We start from the raw sequence: 26188 nt of genomic DNA, 5'->3' as shown, positions 1-26188 counted from the left end.
TAGTAACCTTATGCCACTGTATATTTTCTCAAATAGTGGATTTAAAAAAAAAAAAGCCAGACTTAGATCCCACTTTTTCTTTCAGGCTCTGTCAACAGAATCAATAGAGAGACTGCCAGTGTATAACAAGGCTGCCTGGAAGCATTACAATACCAACCATGAGGCTGACGACTGGTGTGTCCCCAGCAGAGAACCAAAAGACATGACAACATTTCGCAGTGCCTAGATACACTTGGGACACCGCGAACATCCAAATGTGGCTTTTGTATTAAATTTGGAAGGGATGACGTTCAGAACTACATTATACCAAATACTTCACGTGCTATTTTCAAAATTAACTATTTGGGTAGAATAAATGGGAAGTGAATTCCATTTATGTCTGTTAAACCTCCTAAAGGATGAAATTGTACCTATTTTGCACTTATATTTTCACAGTTAATTGAACATATTTTTAAACAACTGTAGTTTTGGTCAACTTTCCTCTTTATGGTAGACTTCAGAAGCATGGAAGTCTTTGGGTTTCTAACAGAAAGCTGTGTGGTTTTTAAAGAACTTTTCATTTATGTGTGCTAGAAACATTTTCTTAATGATACTGATTAAGCTAGTTAGCCATCCGGTTTTTGGAGTTGTGACCTCCATTATTAATGCGTAATGACAATTGTAAAAAGATGGTCCTCAGATGTACCCTTGACTAACTATAAGTAAAGCAAAAGATAGTTGCTCTGCAAGTCTAGCACCAGCCACCTTTCAGCATCTACATGTATCATCTTCACTCTGAAGTTGACTTACCATTTTTTAATTTCATTGCAAAGGATTGCAATAGGTTCCCTATGTAGCTAAGCCAAGATGGTGGGCAATCTACTCTGAATATGCATGTGATTAAATGCAGGGAGAAATTTTTACACTAAAAACAAACTAGCAGCTGCTAAAATTCTAGAGAAGAAATTGAGGTCAAAGCAGTGAGTCCTCGAACTATCAATTATTGAGATTACCTGGGGGAGATTTTGAACAGAATTTTTCTGGGTCTTACTCCAGACATATATATAATCAGACTCTACAGCTGGAGCCCAGAAATCTCAATTTTTAGAATGCTTCCTAGATGAGTCTAATGCCTCACCTAGTTAGGGAACTACTCCTTTAAAGTGAGTAATGTTACCACATTTGCTAAGGTAACAGAGATCTTTAGATTTTGATTCTTAATATTGAAAGGTCAGACTTCTAGACTCCAGGAGAGACCAACACTCTCAGGCCTGGTGCAGTTAAAAGCAGGAGACACAGTGACTACATGCAGACAGTCTGGTAACTGAAGAATCAGAACCATAAATGCACAAGGATTGACGAAGTACATTTATTTTATGAGAAATACCTAGACTTGGTTATCAGGAAAAATTCACCTAGGACTTAGCAGCAGTTCTTTGCATTCATATGATAATTTGCATTTTACAAATACTTTGGTATAATATGATCACTCCCTTGGGCTTTAAAACAGGTACAGAGGGGGTGGTATCATCCTTGTTTTGAGACTCAGAGTGTGGCCAGAAGTTGCACAGCATTGGAGTCAGGGCCTGAACTCTCTCTGCGGATCACTGCCAGCCGCCAGCTCTGGGAGACCACGAGGACGTTAGGGGAGTATGGGGTTAGTCACAACTCAACTTTTAAAGTGACAGGGAAATATATCAAAAATAAATTTTAAAGTAAGATTTTGAATTTTTAAAGAACAACTTTACTACTTAAATGTGGGAACTTTATCTGGAAAATACATCTGGTGGCAACACCTCATTCTCAAAAGGATTCCATGAGTTTAACAATTCTATATAAATTTGTAAATCAGAAGGGTTGTAAAAGGGCAGTCCAGGACCCTCATTTGAGAGGTGACAGCCCTGAGACTCAGGGCTTCTTAGCTAATTTGACCAAATGTTGGAAAAAGATCCTTTACCCAATCGATTGTTCCTTAATTATGGATTTTGTGAAAAATAATAAGATATGCTAGTGGATGATTTATATTAGTTCAAGGTATTACCGTTTTTTAGCTTTAAATTACACTTTTTTTGTAATGATGAAATATTTTAGAATTCTTTGAATCAAAATACTTTTCTTTCCTAAATGAAACATTTGTACAACTGACATAAACTTGCTGTTTTACTTCTGAAACACTTCCCCTCCCCCCCAAATTAAAGCTTTTCTCTATTTATGAGCTAAGAAATGATGTTTTTAAAGCAAAAGTGAAATGTTTTCCTTTAGCTTCTTTTTAAGGTATAACAGCTTTTTTACTTTATTATGTGGTAATGGACAGAAGATTACATACAAAAATGTCTGGGGGCTAGCATTCTCCTCGGTGGTTTCAAATCATTGCGCTACCTGAAAAGTTTTTAAATTCTTAGGTTATTTTGTCCACCAGCATTTAGTGTGATGCCATATAGATATAAAAATATACAGAAGGATAAGAAGTGGATACTAAGTGATTTTTATACCTGGGCATTGAATAAATGTGCCAACATTTTTTAGGAAGATTCGCAAAAATATTCTGACCTATACTTAAATTACTGGCTGGCTTTAGATGTCTTCATACTAAATAGTGATCACTTTCTTGCACTGTGAAGTTTTTACATGAAGATGTTAAAGTGGAAGTCTACCATATTATTTTATAAAATGTTTTGTGTGTGGCAATAAACTGAAAACATGGATCAACTCTTATTTTGAAAATTAATTGGATCGATTTAGGTTTTTTTAAATAATATATATTTTTTTCAATTAAAGTCTCTTCCATCAAGGGTCGGTGTTCTATAAACACTCAAATGGTTGTACCTAGATGGCTCACACTAAGTCTCCCCATCTTCAGTTGAGGAAATGTTTAGAACTTAGATTTCCGATGTGTATATTCTAATGGAAAAGGCAGGAGATAGAATTTGTATGGTTTGAGTTATCCCAGATTTTCATTATCCAAACATCCACTGATGGACCAACTCACCACACAAGTGAAGATCTTCTGTTGTGTGATTTTTGAAAGGTTATATTAATGTGCTCTTTGAGTAAGTTTTCATAATATAAGTAATTATAAGAAAGGTCCTTTTTTTTAAGATTGTATTTATTTATTCATGAGAGACAGACAGAAAGGCAGAGACACAGGCAGAGAGAGAAGCAGGCTCCATGCAGGGAGCCTGACGTGGGACTCAATCCTGGGTCTCCAGGATCATGCCCTGGACTGAAGGAGGCACTAAACCGCTGAGCCACCCAGGCTGCCCCTATAAGAAAGGTCTTAATTTAACTAGCAGTCCCCTCTGTACCAGTTGAAAAGTCAGAACTAAATCTAGTCAAAGATAGGTGCCTATCTCTATTCCTGAATAATGGGATATGACTACAACTTCCCATCATTGTTAATCCCAACAAGCTCCGTAACAAACTCCATAGGTGAAAAACTGGGCAAACAAACCATTATCATTACTGTACCTTGGTGGCCTGTGAATGGCTAATCAGAGGGGAAGCCAAAAATCAGTCAACCAACTTGAGTTTGTGTCTTCAATTGCTTTGTCATAAAGTTTTAGCAGATGGGTAATCAGAATTGAGCTAGCTGGTTAGCAAACGGCTTTTCCTGGAGGAACTTTTCATCATATGTGATTAACTTCTGGCCCCAATGATTCATCTTCTTACAGTCAAGCCCAGGGCTTGAAAAAAATAGTATAATGAGGTGTGAAGGATTTTACATATGTTAAAAAAGAACATGCTGGTTTGCTTAGTTCAGGCATTCTAGGACTACTGACCTTTTGTTCTACTTACATGTTTGGAAAGAATTAGACATACTGCTCACTTTTTCCTAGAGTCTTCATATTTCTTTAGCAATTGCTAACCATAGGATTTTGATAGGAAAAGACAAGATTGCCAGTTTTGTTTCTTTTAATTTATAACATGAAACTTAATCCATATTTATAAGAACAGTGGTAATAAACACAATATAGGTGTATGTTATTATCATTCTTACTCTTTCCTCATCAAGGCCAATATTGTACATAGTTATACACAGATCAACTGTAATTTAAAAATCTTTTTCATCAATCAGATTGCATTTTAGTGGTTTGGAATGTGTTTCTAGGTCCTTTCATTCCAGTTCAAGGTTGCCCATTTTTCCTGTAAAACTTTAGGCCTTTTTTCTTGCTTTTCAAAAGCTGTTATTTTCATTAGGGAATGGTGACAGCTATCTTTTACTCTATTGAATTAGATTTTTGAGCGAAAATGTGCAGTTTTAATTCCAGGAAGGTAAACCAAACTTCCATTTGAATGTTACATTCACTTGGGAGCTATTTTCTGAAAGTCTAGAAGTACACTTCCTGCAGTTGTCACATAGAATAAATACTGTCCGGAATTTTGTAGTTTTGAATGGAAATGTTGACATCTGTTTATAATAAATTTAAAATAGTGAAAATTTCCTATAGGAAACAGTTTATGAGGCCAGGACATTTTTAAAGTTTAACTCAAATATAAAAGGCCACAGTATTCTTGCCGTGGTTTTATACTTTGATGTCTTCCATTATAGAATTCAAAATATAACAGTTATAGAATTATAATATTGTATTAAAAATACCTAATTGTCCAAAAATTTGAAAAAATACATCTGATTAAGAGAAACTGAATGTCTCTTATTTTACTATATTACAGTATAAAAATCATCTAATTGGATATGAACTATTTCTTTTCATTATTTACTCTCAGTATTTCCATAATGCCCAGGACATAGGAGGTGCTTACAACTGTCTATTCTGTAAATGCATAATGAATAATGAATTTAACATGTGCCCTTTCTCAAAAATGAATCAGTACAATAAAGAAAACTATAGGTAGTAACCAACACAAGGAACCTAGCAAGGAGATAAAATACAGAAGAAGGTAAAGAAGTAGCAAAACTGCATTACTAAAGCTATGGATTTATTTCAAAGCATAAAGAAGTAAATGAGCAAATACCGTTAGGGTAGGTGACGGCTACCTATTTGTGGCAGCAAATAGCTGGAGATGGTACCTCAAGGGAGCCTTTGTAGGCTGCACTGAAGGGGATACTTACAGAGAAACCAGGAGCAAAGACTAATCAAGAAAAAAAAGGCACAGATGAACAGTATTTAGATAAAAACAAAAAGATACAACTACAAATACAGACTGAAAATAATTGTAAGAATACCATTAACTTCATGATAAAAAATTTTGAAACTGTAAAAGAAAGAAATGGATTCATCTAAGAGATTTTGGCAATTTAAATCAACCAATAACTACTAAGAAAATGGAATTAGTAATCATAACTGGACCTCATGAAAAGATAGTTTAAAGGTGAATTTTATCAAAATATCAAGCTGATAATTCCTATCTTAAACTTTCAGAGAGCAGAATAGAAAGAAAGCCACCAAATCCATTTCATAAAGTTTATAAAATCTCAAAGCCAAATCTGATCATGCACAGTATGGAAAACTAACTTACACACTAACCTTATGAACATAGAGGAAAAATTTTCTAGTAAAACAGGCAACCTTATATAATAGTGTCTAAAAAATAATACATCACAAACCAAATGGGGCACTTCCCAGGAATCCAAAGATGTTTCAACATCTGAAAAATTTATGTAATTTATCCTCCTACAAGTTAAAATTCGATAATCAGATGGAAAATTCAGTATTATTTTATTTTGAACTATATTTTAGTCATAATTACAATTGCTTAACTCATGAATCAGGCCACTGTTGGATGTTACCATAAACCATGGATAGTAGTAGTCAAATGTAAGACATACCCTGGAATTGGGTTGGGTTGAGTCCATGTTAGCATTGCCACGAGAGATGTAATTAGTACAATACCCAGAGCTTCACCATTTGCCAGGTAGAAGCTCTAGCCTGGGAATTGCTCCTCCTCACTCTGGTCCAAAACTTTGAAATATGGAAGAAAGAAACACAATGTCTTTGTGTTTGGGGAAACAAAGTTTATAAAAGGGCCTAGTATTTATGACAAGCACATTTGTTTGATAAAGCCTAGGCTTTCTCAGTGTAGAGTAGCAAATCCTCTTCATTTTGGAGGAAAAGTCTCCCTTTCATCTCAAAAATCAACCTTCAACAACCAACAAAAGCAATCAACAGGAACAATCACCATTTAGGAACCACAGGCAATCGTTCTTTGTCTGTGGTGCCCAGCCGACCTTGATATTTGCTCTCAGGTCAGGGTATATTTTCACAAAGAGTTAACAAGTGGAAGGTATAGTTAAGTCCTTGTAAGCAATGCTTCTCAAACACCAGTGTGCACAAGAAGCACCTAGGGATCTTGATCAAGCACAGATTCTGATTTAGCAAGTCTGGCGGTTGAGATTTGGCAGTTTTTTTTTTGTTTTGTTTTGTTTTTTTTTTAGATTTTTATGTATTTATTTGAGAGAGAGAGCACGAGAACAGGGAGTGAGGGGTAGGTGGAGCTGAGGGAGAAGCAGACTCTCTGCTGAGCAGGGAGCCTGACTCGGGGTTTGATCCCCTGACTCCAGGATAATGGCTTAAGCCAAAGGCAGACGCTAACCTGCCTGAGCCACCCAGGCATCCCGAGATTCTGCATTTCTAACAAGTCTCCAGATGATACTGATGCTGCTGGTCATGGACCACACTTTGAATAGCAAGGGTTGGGCAGCCCCGGTGGCCCAGCAGTTTAGTGCAGCCTTCGGCCCAGGGCGTGATCCTGGAGACCCAAGATCGAGTCCCACGTCAAGCTCCCGGCATGGAGCCTGCTTCTCCCTCTGCCTGTGTCTCTGCCTCTCTCTCTCTCTGTGTCTCTCATGAATGGATGAATGAAATCTTAAAAAAAAAAAATGAATAGCAAGGGTTTAGAGACTGTGGGATAAACTATCAGTATCCCAAAAGACTAACTGAAGAGATTAAACCAGTTGAAGTGTGAGTGAGGAGCCAGCTAGATCTGGTAATCTGATTCTAAGAGTACTAGGAAGGACAAGGATAGGTCCATTCCTGATATTCAGAGTAAACTTGGCAGGCACACCCATGACCTTGAGATCCAAATCTCATTAGTTAACTCTGGTAAAATCTGGGTTTTAAGGATCTTATCAAGTGGAGCATGAAACTAGTGGAAGTCCTGGTTAATGCAAGGAATTGGTGCATGTTTTTGTCATGTTCGTTTTCATATTCATTTCATGGGAGGTTATGGGTGATGACAGCAAACTTTGGTGGATAATGATAGTTTCATTAACCTCCTTATTGTCTGCGCCAGGCAATAAGCAAAGTCTACTGGTAGTGGGAAGCATGGATCCAAGACTGTCAGCAGGGTGAGATGGACAGGACTTGGTATGGCCCCTTACAGCAAGGGCCAAGTGACTGTTTCTCTGATGAACTGACATGTGGATCTAGTCTCCAGGGTACTGTTCTTGACAGGGCACATCAAAGATAGTCTTACAAAGTAAGACCTCTTGTACCTGTGAGGGTAATGTTTTGCAATAATTTAGCAGATGATGCAGTGATTTAGCATAATCTGATACAGGACTATCTTGTGAGTGGGTAACTGCTGAAGGCATAGGGAAGGAGAGTTAGTTTATAACCTGACTGGTACAATGGATGTCCTTGTCACTATTAATGGGTAAAAACATTCAAATCAATATGTAGAAGAATCCTGCTGAGATTTTGATTGTGGTATGTTAAATCTGCAGATCAATTTGAGAATTTACATCCTGACAACACTTAGTCTTTCAATCTATATATCTCTATTTAGATCATCTTTGAGTCCTTTCATCAGTGTTTTGTAGCATGGAGCATATAGATCCGGCACATATTTTGTTAGATTGAAATCTAAGTATTTCATTTCTCAGAGCTAATATAAATATCCTTTAAAAATCTTTTTGTTCTCTAATTGTTCATTGCTAGTATATGTCACCCTTAAAATCTCCAGCACATCACCTCAGAATAAATCATGGCTTTGGAAGTTTTACTGAGGACTAGAGAGATGAATAAGATAGTTTTACATGTATTATTCCTTTGGCCTTTGACGTGGTCTTCATTATTGAGTAAATGGCAGCATGTCTAATCAATGTCATGCTGCCATGAACTTGACCATGCCTGACTTTCTAGATCCCTCCATCTTGACTATCATTTGTTTGACTTCACTTGGGAGGGTCAGCAGTATAATTTCACTGTCCTGCCTTAGGGCTGTTGAAATTTTCTTGTGTTGTGCTACAATATGGGGTAGTCAAACCATTTTTCTAGTTCTATCTTTAACTGAGATTATCTCTTAGAGCTTTAAATGGGTTATTTCCTTATCCAAGCATCATCAGGGGCATTGAACTCTGATGACTTTCTGTCACTCATTTCCATAAGGACAGACAGGAGATGGCTTAAGCAAGTATAAGGTTCAAGGTCTCAGCCCCACAGCTATTTGTAGATGTCATGCTTAACATTCTTGAGACTTTTAGAAAAAAAATTTTGCCTCTATGTTCCTCTCTCTTTAAGAAGGAAGCATGGGCTGGGGCTCCTGGGTAGCTCAATGGGTTAACCATCCGATTCTTCATTTTGGTTCAGGTAATGATCTCAGGGCTGTGAGATCAAGACCTGCATTGGGCTCCATTACTGGGCATGGAGCCTGCTTAAGATTCTCTCTCTCCCTCTCCCTCTGCCCTCCCTGCCACCTTTTAAACAATAAAGAAAACAAACAAACAAACAAACATGGGATTGGTTGGCCCATTTAGTTACTACTTTCACCAGCAACTTACTCGAGTCCATTCATTTGGTCCTGTGTCTTCTACCTATAAGTAAAGGCCCAGTCAGTGGGAGGCACAAGACAGAAGTGAATACCATAATGCATCCCTCTATTCTACTCTGAGCAGTCAAGGACACCAAGGGCCTTTGTGTAGGATACATATGCCTCCAGGAGTCTCTGAGCTTAAAGATATGCATATGGACCTATATGGGCTGCCCACTGGTCCATCCTCTCCATCTGAGTCAGTGCACTATGTTCATTAAAGCTATGCCTATTCATCTTTGTCTCATTAATGCTAGTATTAATTGTTACAAAATAAAATCACCCACTTGGCTTCTCTCTGGCCACCACAGGGATGGGATCAGTGGAATGATATTTACCACCTGTTTGAAAAGAAGTAGGTGAATATTAGCATATAGACATTCACTAACCACCACTCCCCTCAAGAACAGGGTAGGTACCATTACTTGTACAATGCAGATCACCATTCTTCCCAAACTCTATGTGCCACATTATACACACACACACACAAACACACACACACTTTCTGTGACCATAAAAGTCTACTATTAGAGATATAAATCATTGAATTCTGGGGATACTCCAAAGGTGGCATCTCTGGTGTTCCTCCTTAGTCCTATGTCTAAATGGGTCAATGGTTAATCTCATATCATGGGGATGCCTGAGAGAAGAATCCAGGCCAGTTTAACAATAAATGACAGATTTCAGTATATAGTCTAATTTGGAGTACATACTCTGAATATTGATTTGCCCTGAACAGAAATTGAGTACTAGTGCAAAACCAAGCTTTTGCCTGCATCATCTGGGATGTAAAAGATACAAGTCCTTCTCTCCCTTAGAACTTAATCAAATTCTTGGTCACCACAGCATCCACATGGCAAGGATGATGTAACAAATACTTGCTAATTTTGTGGTGGCCCACCATCTGTTGAATGGTTTTTCTGTATATTAGTAAACCTCCATGTTATAAGTATTGCTCCCTCAAGCTTCCTTTGCTACCAGAATACAGATAGTAACTTGGATGTTGACAGTAAGAAACGTCTGCAACATAAAACAAGCTGTCTGCAGGTTCCCATATTGCTGGCATGAGCTGTGGCACATCTATCTTGCTTTCAGAAGAGGGCATCATGGTTGCAAGGTCAAGTGTCTGAACCAGAAATGGCAACAGGGCTGGTGTTTGTAGATGCTGAAGTAAAGTTGAGTTCCCAGATTTCTCAGGGGTGACAGAAAGAATAGTAGTGGTTTTTTTCCTCCCCTCCCCTCTCCTCTTTTTTTTTTTTTTTTTGAACTTTTTTTCTTGGTGAAATTCACAAAACCTAAAACTAACCATTTTCAGTACAGTTCAGTGGCACTCAGTACATTCACAAGCTTGTGCAATCACCACCTCTATCTTGCTCCAAAACATTTTCATCACGCCAAAGGAAACCATGCATCCATTAAGCAGTGGTAGTTTCCTTCCCATGTTAGCTTTGTGGCATGGTTTGCGATATTATTCTTGGGAACTTACCCGGGAATTTTTTTCTACAGTAGTATAATTATCCAAGAGCAAAAATAGAAAAGGGTAAGCCTATAGAAACAGTTTGTGCCTAAATTAACTCTTGGACATATTGTCTTCAAAGGAATGTTTCAAACCAGCCAAAGACCAACATCAACATGCTTATATTTTGAGTCTATTTTAAATTAAAAATCCAAAATAGTAAGTGCATTGGGTTTTTTAGGAGTTTGGAAATAGATTCAAACAATTGTGAAAATGTAATTGGGTTAAGTCGTGTCTATAGTTCTTTCAAAAACCACCATGGGTCACACTTCTCTCTAAGATATAATTTGAACTGGTCAAGGATTATGACTTCAACATGGCTCCAGTTGTCTTGCTATGCCTCAGCCTGCTGCACACCAAAATGAGGTGCTCTGTTGCCCCAGGGCAAGGCAGCTCTCACTGCCTGGGCAGTGCCATCACCAAAGCTGCAGGCTGTCAGCCAGGGCCATGTTCCCTGTTCGTTCTGACTACTGGGATGGAGTGAGATGGAAGGGCAGGCACGTGAGAGCAAACCCAAAACAATGGCGCTAGGAATGAGATTGGCCAAACTCCAAGTAAAGGCTGGTCCTGTGTCTGGCATAACAGGGCCAGCCCTAGGGAGGCGGTTTCAGCAGCAGCCAACCTCAAGGACCAGTGGAAGGAAGCAGTGGGTGCAAGAGGAACAGTGAGTGAGGGAACTCCTATGTGGGGAGGGGGATAATAGTTGGCAACTGACATTTGGAATCTGCAGCTTCCAATTTAGGACAGTCCACCGTATCCGTGTATACTTACTTTCCAATGTGTTTCTTGGGCAATTCCCTAGAAAATAATATTTTCAAAAAAAGCTGTGTTCAGTGTCAGACTATAGTTGTTCAGTATCATGTAGTTTGCAGTTTTTGTAGTATGAAGCTAAAGTCAGAATTAAGGATCATTAATAATAGCCTATTTAATACTTGACTCATTTGAGGGTGAGACTTCTAATAGAAAATGGTAAAATAAAAGGTAAATTTACAAGTCCCATCATGCTACATTGTGCAGGTATTTATGGTTATTTGTGCTTTTTAGTCTGTCCATGTAAAACCAAATCCATAGATTTATCAATGGTTGTTTTACCACCCCCAAACTTATTTTTTATTCTTTCAAGTTTTATCTTTTCACTTATTCAATTTTCTTCTGTTTGATTAAAATCTCTGTTCTTCTCTATTTTATATTAATTTATTTTTGTGTGAGGCATTTAGACCCCTTTAAAAAATTAAGTCTATTTAATTTATGATTGTTTATCGATTAAAATATATTTTTGAGTGCCCCCTGTATACTAGGCATTATAAAAGGCACTGGGACAAAAGAATAGCTTTTCTAGGTTACATAATTAAATTTATCTTTCTCCAAATCATTTAACAGTCACTCAGTTGATTGGGTTTCATTTTTAGTTAGAAAATTTGGAGGCTCGAAGCACCTGGGTGGCTCAAGGGGTTAAGTATCCAACTCATGATTTTTAGCTCAGCATGACCTTGGAGTCCTGGGATGGAGTCCCATGCCCAGCTCTGTGCTCAGTGTGGAATCTGCTTGTCCCTCTCCTTTGCTCCTTCTCCAATGTGCTCTCTCTCTCTCTCTCTCCAAATAAATAAATAAATAAATAAATAAATAAATAAATAAATAATTGAAATCCTTAAAAAAAAAACAAGAGAAAGAAAAAAAAGAAAATTTGGAGGTTCATAGATAATTGAGTATTTTCTTTTTTAAATAATATTTTATTTACTTTATTTTTAAAGATTTATTTATTTTAGAGAGAGAGAGAGAGTGCACATGCCGGTGTCGAGGGAGAGGCAAAGGGAGAGAGAGAATCCCAGGAGACTCCCTTCTGAATGAGGAGCACCACACCAGGCTTCATCCCAGGACACCAAGATCACACCCTGAGCTGATCAAGAGTCAGAGGTTCAACAGACTGAGCTACCCAGGTGCCCCTGGATATTTTCCTAAATCACATTCAATTGTATAATTTTGAATTTGTGTAATGAGAAATCACATAAATCCCAAATCATGGAAGGTTATTGTGACTTAGTAGGCAAAACTAAAAATATCCTTGCCTTAGACTCTATGTTTTCTACAGGGAAAGAGTTAAGAATGGGTGTTTTTGAGATACACTAAATGTACTTTTAATTTCCAATCAGCAGATAGCAGCACCAATTCAAGAGAAACTTACAGTGGTGTTCTGTGTAATGTTGTGACAAATACACTGAGAGCTTCCAGAAAATGATTCTTTAAGTATAAACTGAACATGTTCAAGTAGAAGATACTTTGTTTTGTCTTAGAAGGGAAAACACTGTGGTACTTTGGTCAAGTACCTTTAATTTAACAAGGTAAAAGAGATCTTCACTCTTCAATGTAAACAACTGATCTTTTTCCTATTAAGTAGCGTATAAAGCACAATCTGAAATTTTATTTACTATAGTAATTATAATAGAAAGAAAATTTTATGTTTTTCTTTGATTAAAATTTCTCAGGAGCATTCTAAGTGACATGAATTTGATTTATTGCAATTTGCTGTATTACTGCTGCAGGCACTAAATTATCCACAGCACTCTTCAAAATAAAGACTACACAGAAGAGGTATTTCCCAAACAACCCAAAGAAGTAAAAGGAAACATTCCTGGGTACTAGGTTTATAAAACAAGTATATGCATTTTCTTAAATGTTTGTTATCATTTAAAGGCATGGCTATCCTGCTGTTCATGTTTGTGATATTGGCCCCAAACGAAACTAAATTATTCATTCAACAAATGTGCTAGGCCCTGTGCTAAATTCATAGCTTCCTTACATTGAGTACAAGTTGCCATAGACATTCACTTTCAATTTCTGGCTGAATAATCTCTTGTCCAGCTGTACCTTTATTATGATTTCTGTAATATACTATTTCAGGCTTAGATCCATTCAATAGTGGCTCTTTTTAAAAAATATTATATTAATTATATTATATTATATTATATTTTATATTATATTTTTATTTTTATTTTTAAAGTAGTCTCCATGGCAAGTATGGTGCCTAATGCAAGGCTCAATCTCATGACCCTGAGATGAAGACATGAGCTGAGATCAGAAGTTGGACACTTAACCCACTGAGCCTCTCCGAGGTGCCCCAAGAGTGGCTCTTCTTGATTTGTCTTCCTTCATGAAATGGGTCCTACTATGTCACTGATTAGTTGCCCCTCTTCTTCCATAGTTATCACTTGACAGACAAATAAGTGTCCAGTGAGTTCAGGCATCCCAGCCCCAGTCCCTGAAGGCCCCCTCTCAGAGCCCTGAGCACCAGCCACATGATACCCCCTTGGGGGTCCCAGCACCAGCAGCCACATGTACTCCTTGTAGCACCAAGAGTTTTGTAGGCTCATGTCTTCCCTTTTGTTTTCCACCATAGATGGGACTGCAAAATTATTTTCTCGCAGGTATTAATCTTTGGGCTACCTCACAATGACCTTGTTGTTCTTCCAGTTTTCTATCATCTGTGCAATCAATTCCCCACATTAAATCTCCTCTATTTGAAATACTTCATTTCTATCTTCATTATTCTCCCTGACTAAAACAGCTATAAAAATAACAAACATGTATCTGAAGCATTATTTCAACAACAGAGGAAGGTTTTTATTTCCTAGGCTCCATGTGTGATTTCAAGTGAAATACTTGATAAGATCTTGGGGCAAAGAACTGAATCATTTACTTTCAATAATTTAAAAATAGGGCCAATAAAATCCGAGCTTTAGGGTGGAAGAAGGAAAAGCAAACAAATCCCTCAATATTGATTTCAGCAGTTGTTCGGATTCATGATCGACAAATCCATTTGGCAAGTTAAATCCTGAGTACCAAATACTTTATATTTTATAAATGTAAATGTAAAATCAAATTACTAGTCAGATCTTCATATGATATGTGGCCTTCTCGTTGTTTTCCTTTCTCCCTTCAAAAGAGCCAAAAAGGGGAATGGAAGATACAAGCTTCCAGTTATGGAATGAATAAACCATGGGAATAACAGACACAGCATAAAGACAATGGTCAATGATACTGTAATAGTGATGTAATGGGACAGATGGTAGCTACACTTGTGAATATAGCATAATCTATAAACTTGTCAAATTACTAAGTTGTATACCTGAAACTAATGTAATATTGTGGGTCAACTGTACTAAAAAAAAAAAAAAGTCAAAAAGAGAATCACAAGATACCAAAACTTAACCATGATGAACTAGATAATCTGCATTATCCTTTAACCATTACGGAAATGGAATATGTAATTTGAAAGTTTTAAAAAAAGAATCTTCAGGCCCAGATGGTTTCGATGGAGAATTCTACTGGATATTAAAAAAAGTCAACATCAGTTTTACACAATCTCTTCCAAAAAACAGAAGAGCAGCGAACACTTCCCAACTCCTAAGGCCAGTATGACTCTGATACAAAAACCAGACAAACACAGTACAAAAAAAAAAAAAGAAAAAGAAAGACCGTTACCTCTCATGAACTCAGATACAAAAGTTCAACACAATATTAACAAATCTAATCCAACAACAATGTATATAAAGAAGTACATAAGTATAGTACATACCATATCCGGTGGGATTTATTCCGATATGTAAGACTGGCTCAACATTTTAAAAATCAACATGATCTACCAGATAAGCAGACTAAAGAAAAAAAACCACATGATAATATCAACTGATGCAGAAAAAGCATTTGATGAAATACAATCACATTCAAAATAGCCAGGGTCTGGGATCCCTTGGTGGCTCAGCGGTTTGGCACCTGCCTTTGGCCCAGGGCACAATCCTGGACTCCCGGGATCGAGTCCTGCGTCGGGCTCCCGGCATGGAGCCTGCTTCTCCCTCTGCCTGTGCCTCTGCCTCTCTCTCTCTCTCTCTCATAAATAAATAAGTAAATCTTAAAAAAAAAATAGCCAGGGTCCCTAGTTGGGATCTTACACAACTTTACCCATCCTCGATACTCCCCTATGTAAACACAATGCTTTCATGCCTTATTTTGTGAAGAGGTCAGATTTTGAAAGAAATACACGGATGAAAATGGTATAAATCAAACATAGATTTACTGTATCATAATTTTCCAACCTGTAATTTAAAAATATCTTGAGAAAATAGTACTTCTCTAAATAAATAATGTAGTTGGAAAGTTCATAATTACTCCTATGGTATACACTTTACTGGGTTAAACTAATAAGCACCATAATATTTCTGTTCCCAAGATCTGTTATTATACATTAAGATTTGAATGAATACATTATTATATAGCCAGGATAGCAATTTCCAGTTCCAGTATTAATGTACTTTCTGGCTAAAGTTGAAACTTTTAAGAGTAATTAGCTAATTCATGAATTAATATTATTTAGACATCAGCCTCTAGAACTAAATGAGATGAATATGTAAAATGCTTAGCACATTTCCTGCCATATAGTAAGTACATAATAAATGACGGCCATTAGTATTAATACTGTAAACTAATGATGTCATGGGGTTTTCTACATTGATTATGGCCACAGGTAAATTTTGTATTTGAAAAATGTAAAGCATAAAAAAAAACGTAAAGCATTTTTAAGCTATGAGTAAGTTTCTCAAATGCAAGGTCCTATGTTCTGGGAAGACTTTTATGTTTTTGTAAATCCAATTAACTGTCAATCAAAAGTTTGATTAGAAAATTTACCAGTAAATTTTCTCCTTAGTGAATGGACTTCAACCATATACATGCTGCATATGCATGTCAATAAAAACAAATACTGCCAGCTAGTGTTTTAATTGAAGCCTTTCCTACAGAAAAGTTGTGTCATTTGGGTACTGTGCGACACTGATGTGCAACCCAGAGACAGAGTTAGGAGGGCAAAAGTTTAGGGAGGGTTAACTAGAACACAATTTAGGGGAGGAAACGGTATGGGGCAGGAAGAGCCTCAGATCATGATGCAGGCCTGACAGTCTTGGCTGAAATAATGGGCTGGCTAGGAGCGAAGACTGATCATGAGGACCCCGACTTAGAGTAGAAATGGCTGGTACCCTCTCCACACTCAGTCATTCACTGGGGAGCTACCTTAGAAGGGAGACCTTAAGAAGTGAAGCAGAGCCTGAAGTTACCAACAGATGAAGCATTTGACTAATTGCATCCTTTACAGCCCACTGTGAAGTCTTGGGGGGTGGTGTGCGGAGGGATCTGAGCAGTATATCTCCATGCCTTCCTCAGAAGACATGCTGGAAAAACATATAGAAGTAAAATTCCTATTTGGCCTTTTTTGCTGCCTTTCTACTACTCATTAATTTCTGTGTTAAGCCTCCATGTTAGCATGACTTTCACCACTTCCACACTGCTCTCGGGCTCAGGGGAATCATTCTGCTATTCCCCAGGTTGTACTGGGGAGAGTAGGGATTTGTGAGGCTGTCCTGGGTTGCCTGGAAATGTCACTTAAGACATTTCACTTATTCCTCTCCTTCCAAGCACAAGAAAACACTCACGCCTTGCCTCTTTCCCCGCGGGTGCCCACATTCTCCTCTGTTCTTGGATTTCCAAACATATTGTTTCTTCTCTTTCTCCAGTCTGAATAAATTTATGCAGTTCAATAAATCACAGGTGAAGAGGAAGGAAAGCAGGGGGTGTGACAGGGTCGAGAAAAGCAGACCCTGACTGTAGATAACACAATCCCTCCCCCCCCCCCCTTCTAATTTTTTTGGTCTGAGTTCCCTCTGGGCCTAGAATTTTTTTTTTTTTTATGTCCAAAGGCACAAGCTTTAGAAATGTAAAAAGCCTTTTCTTTGCTTTTCTCCTGTAATAACCTTTCCCTGAGGCAATGAATGCATTGACTAAAATGCATTAAAAGCAAAGAGTAAAAGAAACTAAGAAAGGAAAATCTTAGGTAACATCTCAAAATATTATCCTGTCACAATTACATCCAAGAATCCTAATAGGACCTGTGGATGAGATCAATAAAACTTTGTTATAGTCTTTGATAGTTTAGGGAGAAGGGAAAAAAACCAGATGATCAAAAAAGACCAGTGGAAAAAAAAATCTCCACATTTTTTTAAGTAAAAAAAAAGATGCTGCAAATCATAGATTGGTAACCAAATGTTCCCATTTGTCTGGGAAAATTCCAGACAAAACTCATCTCATTTACTTTTTTTTTTTTTTTTTTTTGGTAGTTGTCCTAGTCAACCAAAGGCCTTAAAATAAGGTATCTGGATTGCAGGAAATAGTTTGACAGTCTCTGGAGATACTGCTATGAAGAAGATGCAAAAATGAGGACCAGACAACAGAGGGGCTAGTAGGATGAACCATTATTCCCAATAAGAGCTGGAACATGGTCAAAGTCAAGTGATCAAGATAGAAGTGGCTGTGGAAACTATGACACATAAAGAAAGTTGAACAGAACTGAGAATATGAAGCCTGAAGAAGTCCAGGGAACCTGTGGTAACCTAACAATGGGAAATTAAGCACCTGCTATTTTTAGGCTAGCTCTGTGGGGCTGAAAGGAAAAAAACAAACTGGGAAATTTCTGATAATTAGAATTTGTCTCAAAAACAAACAGTGAAAATAACCCTTAGGACATTGTAAGGTGATCAGCAGCATGACATTATGAAAGAGATTCATTCATTCTACTAAATGTACAGATTGCCTATATTCCAGTCATAGGGAAATACAGAGTGAGATTAGGAGACTTCCAAGAGCTCACACAATTCTAAGCAGCTATGATTCTATTCTTAAAAAAAAAGGAGAGTGCTAAACCACAACCAAGAGAATTGCCACATTAAAAAAAAATGTTTTATATGATTTACAGAAAAACTAGTGATTCAGAAAGAGTTTTATAAAAGTCTGTGGATATACCCAGAGTCAATTTTATGGCTCATGACTGTCAATATTAATGGAAGCACTAATAAAAGTTATGATATATAGTAATAAAACACTTAAGCATGGACTCATAAATCATATTCCAACAGGATACGGAAGGTCGTTTTTCCTTTGTGATTTAATACAACTTTCCACAGGAGACCTATAAACCCCCAGTGTAGACTGAAGACTGAGGTTAAACCATGCCACTTCAAAGATAAAATAACAATGAATATGTAGATATGAAAAAAGTGACATTCTAGATTTATGAAGTGGAATTGTTTAGTCACCCCACTTGAAAGCATAAGAACATAGGAGGTTGCTCATTGGGTTCTCCTAACTTAAGATTTAATAAGTTGACTTTCTCCCATTCAACTCTACCAAAATTCTAGACTGATGTTTGAGGAGGCATTAAAACATACTAGCTTTAGGGGCACCTGGGTGGCTCAGTGACTGAGCATCTGCCTTTGGCTCAGGTCGTGATCCCGGGGTTCTTGGATTGAGTCCCGCATCAGGCTCCCCACAAGGAGCCTACTTCTCTCTCTACCTATATCTCTGCCTCTCTCTGTGTGTCTCTCATGAATAAATGAATAAAATCTTAAAAAAAAAATACTAGCTTTAGTCACAGATGTTGTTTTTGCATCTCAGCTACTTACCCCTGCCATCTGGTATCACAGCTACAGTACTGACTCAGGAGCTATTCCTCTGACACCTGATCGGGCTGTCAATCATAAGACCTCCCCACCTGTGCCTCTGGAGTATGACTCTGGCTGTCCAAATTTTCCCATCCACCTCATGATGGTTAATTTTTGTGACAATTTGACTAGACTATAGAGGATAAGGGATGTCCATGCAGCTGGCAAAACATTATTTCTGGGTGTGTCTGTGAGAGTGTCTCTGGAAGGGATTAGCATTTAAATTGGAAGGCCAAGTAAAGATCATTCTCACCAATCCGCATCAGCTAACCCATCAAGGGGCCAAATCAAAGGGGCAAAAGAAGGGCAAATTCTTTCTCTCTCCACTTGAGCTGAGACATCCATCTTCTTCTGCTCATGGACATCAGTTCTCCTGGTTCTTGGGTTTTTAGACTCAGACAGGGACTTACATCATCAGCCCTCCATTTTTCAGGACTTTGGACTTAAAACTGAATTATACCATTAGCTTTCCTGGCTCTCCAACTCTCCCGTGCTGTAGCACATGGGACTTCTTTGCCTCCATACCTGTTGGTTCTGTTTCTCTTGAGAATCTTGACAATGACTTGTCCAGTGGGTATCCCCACCTGACCCTAACCCTAATCCTTTTTCAGGGATTATTAGGGATGCCAAGAAAAGGCTTAGAGGAAGCTTATCTCCTATTATCACAAGCACTAGAGACTGTGTGAGTCTGGACATATTGAGGAACCATCTTTGTCACCACAAGAAAAGAGCTTCTCTGGGAGTAAACCAGTACAGAGAAAAGAAAAATCAAGAAATGGGAAGAAACAGAGGCCTGATAACATCTTTTGAGTTCCTGGTGAATCCAGTTAGGCCCAGCTATGATTGAATCCATATGAAGGCCTGGACTTTTCAGATTCATGAGACAATGAATTCTTGTCTACTTAAACTAGTTTGAGTTCATTTCTGTCACTTGCAACCCAATGAGTCCTAATTGATTATCTATGACAGTTTCTTTTATGCTACTGGTTTATCTCTATTACATTTTCTGATAATTATCTTGAAAGAGCTAGTAACCTTGAGTAAGAGATCTTTTCACTGGCAACTTAGAGAGGACTCATTTCATTTACTTATTTTTGAAGAGTGACTCATGCAGGTGCACTAGCTAGAAAGGAATAATATTGAGCACAAAGCCATCCTGGGATTTGAGCTTCTTTTCCAAGTTAAAATGAGTTGGTTGTTGTGATGTGATAATAAAATATATTTATCCCACCTCTCGTGTTCTTTTTAGAAATGTAGCTAACACCCCTCCCCACAAGATATGGGATCTAGATACTCTTTCCTTGAGTCCAGATGGGCTTGCACAGCCCTGATCAGTGGGAAATAATGGGAGAGATGCCATGTGGCTTCTGAAGCTCGACCATGAAAAAGATGCAGCTTCTGCCTGGCTCTCTCAGGACACTTGCCCTTGGAACTCAGCTTCTATGCTATGTGGAAACTCAAACCAGCCCACATGGAGAGGCTCATGAAAGGGGAACCGAGAGTTTCAGCTGACAGTCAACATCGACTTTCAGACAAGTAAGCAAACAAGCCTTTAGATGACTCCACTCTGAAGACTTATAGTCTTACAGATGAGGCCCCAGATACAGCCATCACGCTTCCCACTGTGGCCTGTCTGAAATCCCGACTGTTCGAAACCATGAGATACAACAAAAGATTATCTTTATGTTAAGCCACTAAGTTTTGGAGCAATTATTAAATAGTATTAGATAATTAATGTGGTCATCTTAGTTGAGATGATAGATACCCAGAGGCATACTTATTTTGCAGAAAAGGAAAGCTTTATAAGGATTGAAATGAAGCAACTACTTTTCTGGCTATCATCTGGAAATTCATATAGACATTAATTTCCATCATTTTAATTATATACTTTTTTTTTTAATTTTTATTTATTTATGATAGTCACAGAGAGAGAGAGAGAGAGAGAGAGAGAGGGGCAGAGACACAGGCAGAGGGAGAAGCAGGCTCCATGCACCGGGAGCCTGACGTGGGATTCGATCCAGGGTCTCCAGGATCGTGCCCTGGGCCAAAGGCAGGTGCCAAACCACTGCGCCACCCAGGGATCCCTTAATTATATACTTTTGAAATTGAAGAGTCACATGTAATTTGGGAGGAGTCATTAATTTATTTAGGAAATCAGGTAAACAAAAACAAGAAGGTAAACTAATTTACAAGGAGGTAGGTCATGGTAATACCTCAGGGAAGGTGCTGTAAAATACAGGTGTCCAATCACTTTCTTTGCAGCTCTCAACACTTTTTAATTTGGGAAAGATTTACAAGATCAGCTTCTACATTAAAAAAAAAAAAAAAAAACACCCCACAGATCCATTCCTGAAAAATTTTAGAGAGAAAAAGAGAGAAAGGAAAGAGAGAATCTGAAAAAGCTTGAGTTGCCCTAGGAATCAAATCCCAGGCCCAGCCATATGATTATGCAAATCATTTCAGGTTCAGGGGATTAACTAATACACTCGACTGAGAACCTTGTCTGAAAGAATAGTATCTAACCTGCACCTAGAGCAGCTAACGTGAGCATCCGTGAATTGTCACCTGCTCTGTTCCTCTGGGCCCTTTTGCTCTTCAGTTCTTATAGTTTCAATTCAGTATTCACATATTTTCTGCAATAGAGGTTTCACAAAGCATTATGTTCTTTGGGGAAATACTGGAGTGGAACATAAAATATTCTCTTGTACAAAAGCAATAGCAGCTAGTGGAGTTCATAGAAACCAGGAAAGCACAATATAATGAATTATAAGCATGCTTGTGTTTAAAGCAAGCACTGACATAAAAGAAGCAACAGGACACAAAATATGCTTCTATTTAGCTCATAAAAAATATGCACCATATCAAGAAAACCATAGATAATGATTAGATTATCCGGGGAATTCAGGTACCAGGTCATATTTTGCTCCCTCATCCTTTGAACATCAAGTGCAAAGAAGTTAATCATATTCTTTCATTTATGCCATACTATATCAGTCTTTTTGCAGCAGTTCTCTCTCTTTTTACTCCTTCATTCCTGCTCTCTGCTATCCCTCCACCCTCCCCCTTCACAGTTATGCTTGGTATTTGTCCTTAGGTATCTATCTTGAAAAATGTAGTACTGTTTCTGTGATGATTAATTTTGAAAACATACATTAGTAGGATTATGCTACACATCTCGATCTTTTTCTTGCCTTTTCCACCAAACACTAGATTTTTAAGCTCTGTGTCTATATGTAGTTCTAGTTCATTATTTCTGACTGTAGCAGAGTATTCCATAGTATGCTTCCACTGCACTGTAATTCTCTATTTCCACCATGATGAACCTATAACAGCTTCCAAATCTCTACCATCATCAACAGCATCATGATGAACATCTTTGATCATGCACCTTTTTCATGACATATGTGTGAGCTGTTCTACACAAAGTGAGGTAGATTGCTTGATTATTTGGTATATGCATCCATAAATTCACTAGACTGCTTTCCAAGATGGCCATTGGTCTACCCCCAACCTTCAGTAGTAGGTGAGGGTTGCTTTTCCTCACATCCTCACCAACACTTGGTATTTTATGACTTTCTACTTTTTTTTGGAATACTATGTTATTATGTTAATTTGCATTTTTCCAGTTACTTGTATTATGTTAGTTTGCATTTTTCCAGCTACTTGTGATTTTGGATCTTTCATGTAATTCCTGGCTGTTTGGACTTCCCATTCTATCAACCTATTTATATTTTTCTATTGGACAACCTTATATTTCTCTTGTTGATTTGCTAGAGTTCTTTGAATATTCTAGGCCTAGCGCTGTCCAATAAGGTAGACACTAGCCACATGTTCCTATTTAAAGTAATTAAAATTTAAAAATTAAAAACTCAGTTCTCATTACATTATCCCCATTTCAAGCGTCCAGGAGCCCAATGTGGATTGTGGAACCATAGAGAGCACAGACACAGAATATTTCCTTCATCACAGAAAGTTCTAAGGGATAGCACTGTTAAATATTCATTCCTTGTCAATTTTTAACATGGTAAATATATTCTCCCGAATGATCAAACAACTATAAATCTTATATATTGTGTCCTTCATTAAACAAAAATCTGTAATATTCATGTAGTTATATCTATCTATTTATATCTATCTATTTTCATGGGATCTTTCATTTTAAATATTTATTTTACTTGGGAGAGAGAGAACGCGAGTGGCTCCCTTTTTATCAGGGGGCCCTGATGTAAGGCTCCATCCCAGGACCCTAAAACCATGACCTGAGCCAAAGGCAGATGCTTAACCACCCAAGCCACTGAGGCACCCCAACAGTCTCATGGGATCTTAAGAAATCCTTCCCCACTCCTACATATGTTGCTATTCCCTTTATAGCTTTACCTTTTACCTGTAGGTCTTTCATCTATTTGGAAGTCATCTTTACATATGGAGGGACATAAAGTTCCAACTTTATTTTTCTCTATATAATGGACTTGTTTTCCAAATAGCATCTGTTAAACAATTTATCCTTTTCCTGCTGATTTGTGGGGCCACCTCTGTCAAATAATAAGTTCCTATATATACATGGGTCTATTTTGAGCATTGCATTGTAATATACTGTATTGTAGTCTGTTCTATTCTATTCTATCCCCATCTTTCCCATCCTATCCCATTCCATTTCATACAATCCTATCTTATCCTGTTCTATCTCATGGTCAGTTTGTTTGACTTGCTGCTCCAGAAGTACACTGATACCCTGTTTAGTTGTTTGTTTATTACCAGAAGAATATGTCATCCCTTAAAGCAGACTCTCTTAATTACCTATCCAATATCCATTCCCCATTTCTTTTTTACAAACAGAACTTATTTTGTTTGGAATAGCAGTATCCCTAGCCAAAAATATTTGTTTTCTCAGCTTCCTGTGGAGCAGAGTTTGCCCATGTGGTACAGTTACGAATAATGAGATGGAAGCAAAATTCCCTAAGGACAGTATCTTTTTCCAAGTAAAAAGAATTATCATGATAAAGCCATTCATCTCATCTCCCCCTTTTCTTGCCTAGAATGTAGATATGAGGTCTAGAGGTACAGTGGTCTGAGGTAACAAGCATGCGGACAAAGCTCTACACATTAAGAATGGCAGGACAGAAAAACTGAAAGAGCCTGGTCCCTCACAACTTTGTTTAGCTGTCAGTATCAATCCTAGACTGCCTCTGAGCTTGACACATAAATCAAATCATCTCATCTGTGTAAGCTTCAATAATAGTACAGTTTTCTGATATTTGTGTCTGAATGTATTTTTTGTTGATACAGCCTTCTTATCCCTTCTTTCCTATATTTGCCTTACTTAGACTTTCATTTTTCCATACAACCTTTAGAATAAGTTTTTCAAGCTCCTTGAAAACCTCCTTGCAATTTTGATTGGAATTGCATTAAACCTATAAATTAATATGAGTAGAAGTAGAATCTTACAATATTGTCATTCCAAATCACAAAAATTGCATATCTCTACATTTATTTAAGTCTGATTTCATTAAAGACTTTTTTTTTAAAGATTTATTTTTATTTATTTATGATAGACATAGAGAGAGAGAGGCAGAGACACAGGCAGAGGGAGAAGCAGGCTCCATGCCAGGAGCCTGACACAGGACTCGATCCCGGGAATCCAGGATCGCACCCTGGGTCAAAGGCAGGCGCGAAACTGCTGAGCCACCCAGGGATCCCCCATTAAAGACTTTTTATTAAAAAGATTTTATTTATTTATTTGAGAGAGAGAGAGAGAGTGTGTGTGTGTGTGTGTGTGTGTGTGTGTGTGTACTAATAGGGGGGAGGGGCAGATGGGGTGGGAGAGGAGGAGGGAGAGAGAACTGAGCAGACTCTGCACTGATCTCAACTTGAGCCAAAACCAAGAATCTGATGCTTAACTGACCGAGCCACCCAGACACACCTCATTAAAGATTTTTATCAAGTTTAAAATTTTTTTTCCAACAAAAACAAAAGTTCCATGCATTCTTTGTTGGGTTAACTTGAGATGGAAGATCTAGAACACCAGCTTATTAAATTTTACCAGTTCTAAGATGTAGTGTTTTGTTTTGCTTTAAATCTGAACATCTTTGGAGTCAGGATTCATCTTTAGATGGATGACATCTAGCAGCCATATTGGCAATATTCACCTCCATCCTGCCCCCTAGAATAATGGTACATTGAACCATAGATGGTTTCTCATTTAAAAAAATAAAGTATGTTTTTTTATTTGGTATTTTTTACTTGTTGCTTTTCTTTCCCTTTGGTTTCTTTTGTTTACTCCCTTGAAATCACCAACTGATCAAAATCAAAACGGACCATTGTTTAGAAATACTCATTCACTTTCCAAATTATTACATGCATTACTTATTCTAATAATTGATAATACTAAAGGGGCATTTTTATACTTTTTGTAGATAGAATAAATCTGTTTTCTTGCTTTCTTTGTAGTGTTTTTAATGAAAAGTTTTTGAAAAGTACAATAGATACTGTAACAAATTCTCATAAGCCGAGCTCCCAAGTGAACAAATGCTGACATTTTATATTTTGTTCCATTCTATTTCTTAACAATAAAAGATCAATAATAGTTTCTATTTATCAATTTAATTTATTTTTATTTAATACCAAATTATTATTGCAAAGTTAAAGTTCCCTGTTTTTCCCTTTCTATACTCACATCTTAACCTCCTCTGAAGCAACTACTCTCTTGAATTTGAAGTGTCACCAATCCACATTTTGCCCACTTTTATTACATACCACTGGATTCATAAGTAACATAAAATACTGTGTGGTGGGTTTTAAATTTTTACCTGTATGACATTACTGCAGTGAACTTTGAACATGTTTCCTTGTTCATGTTCAGGTATAAAAATTCCTGAACCACATTTATTTCTTCAATAAAGGCAATCCGTTCTTAAAAAGAAAAAAGAATAGATAAGTTCTCTTATTCTTTTCAAAAAGAAAATGTAATTGACAAAAGCTCTAAGAACATCTTATCTCCCCTTTGTATGAAATAACTACAGCGTGCTAGTGCAATATAATGAAGATGGTCATTGTAACTGCATTCCATGAAAAAGCTCCTATCCAAATGTCAACTTTATTCAATTGGAAATGATTTTTTTTTAGAAAACTTCCTGTGTCCATTTTTCCCCCCCACCAAAAGCAAGCACAGCCTAGTCATTTTCCATACAATTCCTTTGGCAACTACAGATTTACAGAACTGTTACATCAAAAATACTGAAATTTCTGTTATATGTGCTTAAGTCTACAATATCACTGCATTGTTCAATATGTAAATCTAGTATGCATCTGAGCATTTATATTACATCAATTTCTATAGCAACAGGGTAGATTTAATAAACTGTACATTTATTTCACAGTAATATTTAAT

General features: G+C 37.4%; 1 protein-coding gene and 1 long non-coding RNA gene across 53 annotated transcripts in view; one reads left to right on the top strand and one right to left on the bottom strand.

The window, feature by feature from the left end:
- Positions 1 to 2688, top strand: part of PDK1 (pyruvate dehydrogenase kinase 1) — a 29413-nt gene extending 26725 nt beyond the window's left edge. For all 3 annotated transcript variants that reach the window (XM_077883042.1, XM_077883043.1, XM_077883041.1), the window contains one exon: positions 86 to 2688. In XM_077883042.1, the coding sequence (XP_077739168.1) occupies positions 86 to 226 (141 nt within the window). In that variant the 3' untranslated portion in view covers positions 227 to 2688. The remainder of the gene's footprint in view (positions 1 to 85) is intronic.
- The window catches only part of LOC144304499 (uncharacterized), a 213731-nt gene that overhangs the window by 104744 nt on the left and 82799 nt on the right, over positions 1 to 26188 (bottom strand). For 44 of the 50 annotated variants that reach the window (XR_013371421.1, XR_013371408.1, XR_013371435.1 and 41 more), the window contains 8 exons: positions 25608 to 25710; positions 14838 to 14916; positions 11036 to 11062; positions 9036 to 9089; positions 8720 to 8752; positions 4954 to 5070; positions 3775 to 3840; positions 3448 to 3662 (listed from right to left, as the gene is read on the bottom strand). This is a non-coding gene — a long non-coding RNA (uncharacterized LOC144304499). Of the gene's footprint in view, positions 1 to 3447; positions 3841 to 4953; positions 5071 to 5767; positions 5901 to 8719; positions 8753 to 9035; positions 9090 to 11035; positions 11063 to 14837; positions 14917 to 25607; positions 25711 to 26188 lie in introns of all 50 variants that reach the window. The other 6 variants (XR_013371404.1, XR_013371407.1, XR_013371406.1 and 3 more) reach the window with 6 other exon arrangements.

This window comes from Canis aureus, chromosome 34, assembly GCF_053574225.1.
Source record: "Canis aureus isolate CA01 chromosome 34, VMU_Caureus_v.1.0, whole genome shotgun sequence".
In the NCBI taxonomy this organism is placed as follows: Eukaryota; Metazoa; Chordata; class Mammalia; order Carnivora; family Canidae; genus Canis; species Canis aureus.
Note: the sequence above shows the minus strand (reverse complement) of the source record. Positions and strands in the feature narration are given on the sequence as shown.